This window comes from Camelina sativa, chromosome 11, assembly GCF_000633955.1.
Source record: "Camelina sativa cultivar DH55 chromosome 11, Cs, whole genome shotgun sequence".
In the NCBI taxonomy this organism is placed as follows: Eukaryota; Viridiplantae; Streptophyta; class Magnoliopsida; order Brassicales; family Brassicaceae; genus Camelina; species Camelina sativa.
Window position 1 is genome coordinate 38,926,358 of NC_025695.1, and position 6,487 is coordinate 38,932,844.

Sequence of the window (6,487 nt, forward strand, 5' to 3'; positions counted from 1 at the left end):
ACACTTGTTCTGTTTCTCGGATTTCAGCTTGGTGTTATTGTGTACATCTACCAGAGGAAGAAGCAGCTAGCTAAAGAAGAAAGCTGATCGATTCTCCAAAGCTGCAAACCCAAAAGGTGTGATGATCTTCTCTGTCGATGAGATAAAGGCCATGACAGATAACTTCGATCATAACATAGGACCGGGGATATTCAAAGGGGTAGGATATGCCGGAGAATGAACTTGTTGCGGTTAAAGAAATGGAAGCGACATTAACAGAAGAAAGGAAGTTTAGGAGCTCTGCATCAAAGATAGGTACAATGCATCACAAGAACCTAGCGAAGCTTGGAGGTTATTGCTGCAGTGCGAGCTAGGAAGGAGATTTCTAGTGTACGAATACGCCAAGAACGGGTCAATACTGGACGAAACAAGAAACTAACTTGGAGAATAAGAATTGAAACCTGCTTAAGCGTGGCTAAAGCTCTCTGTTACCTCCACACAGAATGCAGGGAATTCGTCAGTCATGGGAACTTGAACTGTGGGAACATTTTGCTCGGGGAGGATTTGGAAGCTAAGTTAACTGAATATGGATTCGGTTTATGCGCTGCAAATAAAAAATGTTGAAGATTTTGGCAAGACGGTTTTATCTCTAGTAACGGGTCGATATGAACCAGAAGGAGTAGTGAGTGAATGGGTCTACAATATGGCTACCTTTCTAGCACTTCTGATCTTGACATAATCTAACGATACTCTTTTGCATTCTCCTTGTTAGTACGAACCCTGATTCTTCTTCTGTGGAGTTCCATGAGGAGAGAAGTAAGAAGAATACTAAAAGAAAGATGGTTGTGGATGAGTCTCCAAAGAAGAAACAAAAAGTTGGCAGAGAGGGAAGGATTGTTCGCTGTAGCAGATGCGGTATGGTTGGACACAACTCAAGGAAGTGTGGTAATGTATGGGTGGAGTATATAAGACCGAAGAATAGGAACACATTAGATGAAGGATCTGAGTCCATTGCTCTAGACAGCAACGAAGGATCAAGTCAGTCTACATAGAATTTGGTTAATATGCAGCTTTTGGATGTTTTAGAAGATGTGAACATCTTTTGCTTTGTCTCCATTATTAGACGCTTACCAAGTGGAATTGGTTATATTAGTCCAACCCTTTTAAATGGAATATGGTTTTGATTATTACGTGTATCCAACAATCTGTAGTCCATTACAAGGCTTACCAAGTGAAAGTGGTGATTTTAGTTCAGTACATAAGTGTGCTTGAAAGAGTAGCAATGTGTATGCATTAAAGATTCATATAAGATCACCATAGTTCGTATAGGAATCAGCCGGTTTCAACATGACTAAAATTTTTAAAAGCAAAAATGATACCGCTGACAATGTGATAAGTTCAACATACAGGTTCGCAAATTTGGTTTTGAAGTAACATAATTTCAAAGAAGATGCTTAACCATGTAAGGACCTTCCAATTCATAACCTAACTTTCTGTAGTAATGCCGAGTTCCTACACCAGAAATTACACCGATTTTGTTAGATCTGTGTTCTCTTCTAGCAATCCTCTCTGCTTCTTCCATTAGAAGGGTACCATAACCCTGCAAATTCGACACACAAGAAAAACCGGTAATTAGAATATAACTCCATAATTGAGTGTCAAATTCAAGTTAGATATCAGGTACCTGATGTTGCAACTTATCAGCCTCTCGACCATGAACTGGTACAGCCGTTCCATATACATGAAGCTCCCGGACAACAGAACACTTTCCCATGAGTTCTGGACAAGTTACATTCTTCCCGCATTTACGCAAACGTAACAACCCAACAAGAATGTCCTGCATCCATAAAGATTAAAAAGGATGGGTAAATCTAAGAAAATGTCAGAGTCTCGACATATTCTAAAACTGCTAATCAGGTGTAAGGCTTGGAAGGAAAAAGCTTTTCAAGTTTCTCATGAAAGTCCTTGGCTTAGTGCATGGCAATGAAATTATGGATACAAAATTAATCACCTTCTTAATCTATATATGACACAAGATCTTCTTGCATATTTGATACAAACTACATACTTAGTCATATAGGTTTATGAATTCGAAAAAGGCCAAGAGAACTGATACACTCTGCGTCCTACCTAAACTTGACCATTTTCCATTAAAAAACATCTATTTTTGATAAACATGACTTTCTGTGTCCAATGAGTGACAAGCAGTATGAGATCTTGATAAACCGGATAAGAAGGCATATTCATCCGTAACAAAAGTCAGACAGATTGGGTAATATTCATATTAATAATTCCTTCATAAAATCCTAGGCACTATGCTGTGAAGGGTGAGGATGAGAGATTATGAAAGTTTGTACCTGGCGTGTATCTTCATANTGCTTGAAAGAGTAGCAATGTGTATGCATTAAAGATTCATATAAGATCACCATAGTTCGTATAGGAATCAGCCGGTTTCAACATGACTAAAATTTTTAAAAGCAAAAATGATACCGCTGACAATGTGATAAGTTCAACATACAGGTTCGCAAATTTGGTTTTGAAGTAACATAATTTCAAAGAAGATGCTTAACCATGTAAGGACCTTCCAATTCATAACCTAACTTTCTGTAGTAATGCCGAGTTCCTACACCAGAAATTACACCGATTTTGTTAGATCTGTGTTCTCTTCTAGCAATCCTCTCTGCTTCTTCCATTAGAAGGGTACCATAACCCTGCAAATTCGACACACAAGAAAAACCGGTAATTAGAATATAACTCCATAATTGAGTGTCAAATTCAAGTTAGATATCAGGTACCTGATGTTGCAACTTATCAGCCTCTCGACCATGAACTGGTACAGCCGTTCCATATACATGAAGCTCCCGGACAACAGAACACTTTCCCATGAGTTCTGGACAAGTTACATTCTTCCCGCATTTACGCAAACGTAACAACCCAACAAGAATGTCCTGCATCCATAAAGATTAAAAAGGATGGGTAAATCTAAGAAAATGTCAGAGTCTCGACATATTCTAAAACTGCTAATCAGGTGTAAGGCTTGGAAGGAAAAAGCTTTTCAAGTTTCTCATGAAAGTCCTTGGCTTAGTGCATGGCAATGAAATTATGGATACAAAATTAATCACCTTCTTAATCTATATATGACACAAGATCTTCTTGCATATTTGATACAAACTACATACTTAGTCATATAGGTTTATGAATTCGAAAAAGGCCAAGAGAACTGATACACTCTGCGTCCTACCTAAACTTGACCATTTTCCATTAAAAAACATCTATTTTTGATAAACATGACTTTCTGTGTCCAATGAGTGACAAGCAGTATGAGATCTTGATAAACCGGATAAGAAGGCATATTCATCCGTAACAAAAGTCAGACAGATTGGGTAATATTCATATTAATAATTCCTTCATAAAATCCTAGGCACTATGCTGTGAAGGGTGAGGATGAGAGATTATGAAAGTTTGTACCTGGCGTGTATCTTCATAAGAAAGGAATGTCTCCCAACCTTCATTGGCAGTGTAATCACGACGCACAAGCTCTACTTGTTCTGGCTTAATTTTGTGATGAATGTCCTGCACACAGACCATATACGGAAATATTAGTTATGAAATTTAGAATTAAACTAAAATAAAAGAAAGAAACAACATTTGGCATCCTGACCTGAATTCCAGCTTCACGAGTACGAACATCACGGCATTTAAGGCCCAAGTCATCCATTCTGGCTAGAGCTAGTTCACGAAGATTTCCTTTTTCAACCCCTGATGTAACCAGAGGCATAGGAATATCACGCTGAACTCTATAAACACGTGTCCATGGAGGTACCATGGAGAGAATCCTTGCAACTATATCCACAAGCTGCTCAGGTGGGTAGTTTCGGTACCTGCAGAAAAATTCAATAAGATTTTAAGCTTTTCTGTAGTGACATGCATGCACTCTTCGTTAAACACAAGAACATCGTACCTCCCAGTTTTCCATAGTTCATAAAGGCCAGTTCCACGAATCACAAGGGTGGGATATATTTTTAACCCATCTGCTCTAAAAGATGGGCTCTCGAAAAACTCCTTGAAACTTTCCATGTCTCTCTCAACCCCAACATTAGGAAGATCAGGCATCATATGTGCAACCACCTACATGCGAACATAAAAACGGAGTGAGTACACAAATATATCAATTTCACCAAATAAAGAAAGGCTCATTGGTTTCAAGGAAATCGATGAAGACACATAGGAGGTGAAAGCTGCCAAAAGATAGCACAACAAAATATTATTCAAAGACTAATCTATAAGGGATACCTTGAAACCAGCATCTTTAGCCAAGCAGAAGCAGTCAGCTACCGCAGCAACAGTATGGCCTCTATTTGTGTCACGAGCAACATCTTCATATGTGCTCTGGACACCTATCTCTAGCCTGGTGCAACCATATGTCAGCATCTGTCGTAGATGAGGTCCAAGGCAGTAATCTGGTCTCCTGATGAATTTGTAAAACAGATTAGGGAATGTATTACGAGATTCGAATCTTCAGAAATTAGAGATTAGACTCACTTTTCCACACGTTTCCGTTACAAATAGTCAATGAAAAATACCATGAACTGATTCACAAAAGTATGGTATCAGATTTTTGATATAGTTCCACTCAACTTAAGCATTTCCATTTAGTGCCACAAAAGAACAATGAAATAATTATATAGACACTATGGAAGCTTTAAGAGAAATGGAAAAAGATATTATACATGATCAAATGCATTCACAGAAAAAGACACTTCAACCCAAAACTCACGTTTCAATCGTCATGCCAATGCATTTAGTTGCACTATGTTCTGAATAAGCAACTGCTTCTTCAACATTGGCAGAAGTATGTCCTGATAACGCATCATGAAGATTCCGTATGAAGAAATCTCGGTACTCAGCAGGCAGCGACATAAAGGTACCTCCCATCAAAATGAACTCAACCTATCATTCGAATCAGGAGTAATCATCTGCGCTGAAGACTGGTAAAATGAAATAATTACTAGGAAAACAAGAAAAACTCTTACCTTATCTACACTGTGACCCAACCGCTTCAGCTGATCTATCCTGCTCCTTGCCTGAACATATGGATTGTACCTAAGACAATCAACAGGGTTTTATAAAAATCCCTTCAAACATGAAGCTCACATCCTCATCACATAATCACCGGACACAACGATATACAAAATAATCATGGCCGTTTACGACATTGATAATTTCCACTTACGAATTCTGTATCTTTTTTTTGCTATCAAGCAAGTCTACATTTTCATTTATAATCTAGAACATTCTCTACGATCATAAATATTGCTTTCATCTACAATCTTTAGACTAGAAGCCTTAGTTTCAGTCCAAAATATCAAGCAAGACTAAAACAACTATGATCCTAAGAAAAACTCCCAAGCTCTCATGAGGCTATCCACGCAACATAGTTCCACGTTATCAGCAACTAAAATCTAAGTTCAAACTCCGATAATAGATTGGATCCGAAATCACAAAATTCCACTCATAATTACTTAAACCCTAAACCCTTTCCTAGACCAACCGAACAGGCTCTGATCCGATTTCAATTCATTAAACGATATCAATTCGATAGCATAGACTCTTTACCTAGCTCGGATAGCTCGCATGCTAGTAGGCTCGTATCCAGTGTAAGACTGAGTACTATACTCGAAGTCAGAGTCAGGTCCACCGGGGCAATACACGCAAATATTACCCGTCGTAGCTATATGCGGACACCTATGAGGCTTCGACATGACCGCCACGACGGCGATTCCTGAAGCCGTTCGAACCGGTTTGGCACGGAGCTTCGGGAGAAGAGTCTCTCTCTCTGAATCCGGAAGCGCAGCGATCATCTCAACAAGCTTAGGCGCACGCGCTAATCCGTATTTCCGACAAGCGGCGGTTTTAATGGCGTTTAGGTCAACATTCTCGTTGCGGTGTGAGCGCTCAATCATGGTGCTAACAATCTCCGATATGGCGCGAACTCGAGCTTCTTCCTCCGTCAGTCCACGGCCCTGAAATCCGCCGCGACCTGGCCGTGGTTGCTTTTTCAACTCGCCGTTCATCACTACCGCCGTCGCCATCGTCACGAAAACCTCAGACGAACTACGCAGATTTTGTGTCGTTGAACGCAGGTTTTGTGTTTAGTGACATCCAAACGGCATCGTTTTTAGATACATTTAATCGGGTCACCCACCCATTAGTCGGGTCACCCACCCAACGCTTTTAAACGGTTTCGTTTTAATTGAAACTTGAAATCCTCGAGAGTGGTCGTCCCACTCCCACATGGCCTCTCAAGATCAGTTTATGCAATAGCAAAGATGGATCGAGGATTGGTTAAATAGGATTGCCAAAACATATAATCCATTCAACTTATGTGGTTTTACAAAAGCTTTCATCATAATTGCATTTCAGCAAACTACATTCAACTCTTATACAACTTCCTCCTATCATTCAAATTCTCACCCAAAAAAGAACAAAAATTCATATCCTTCTCATT

General features: G+C 39.4%; 2 protein-coding genes and 1 pseudogene across 2 annotated transcripts; 1 reads left to right on the top strand and 2 right to left on the bottom strand.

The window, feature by feature from the left end:
- Positions 1 to 718, top strand: part of LOC104728763 — a 2,644-nt pseudogene extending 1,926 nt beyond the window's left edge.
- LOC104728764 (elongator complex protein 3-like) lies at positions 1,253 to 2,408 on the bottom strand. The gene is made up of 3 exons (XM_010447703.2): positions 2,337 to 2,408; positions 1,664 to 1,816; positions 1,253 to 1,579 (listed from the first exon to the last, which is right to left on the bottom strand). Exons 1-3 carry the CDS (start codon positions 2,406 to 2,408, stop codon positions 1,421 to 1,423), a joined length of 384 nt encoding a protein of 127 aa, XP_010446005.1. The 3' UTR covers positions 1,253 to 1,420.
- LOC104725545 (elongator complex protein 3) lies at positions 2,391 to 6,121 on the bottom strand. Its single transcript, XM_010444212.2, has 9 exons — positions 5,596 to 6,121; positions 5,013 to 5,082; positions 4,757 to 4,929; positions 4,273 to 4,447; positions 3,941 to 4,107; positions 3,641 to 3,860; positions 3,448 to 3,552; positions 2,775 to 2,927; positions 2,391 to 2,690 (listed from the first exon to the last, which is right to left on the bottom strand). Exons 1-9 carry the CDS (start codon positions 6,069 to 6,071, stop codon positions 2,532 to 2,534), a joined length of 1,698 nt encoding a protein of 565 aa, XP_010442514.1. The 5' UTR covers positions 6,072 to 6,121; the 3' UTR covers positions 2,391 to 2,531.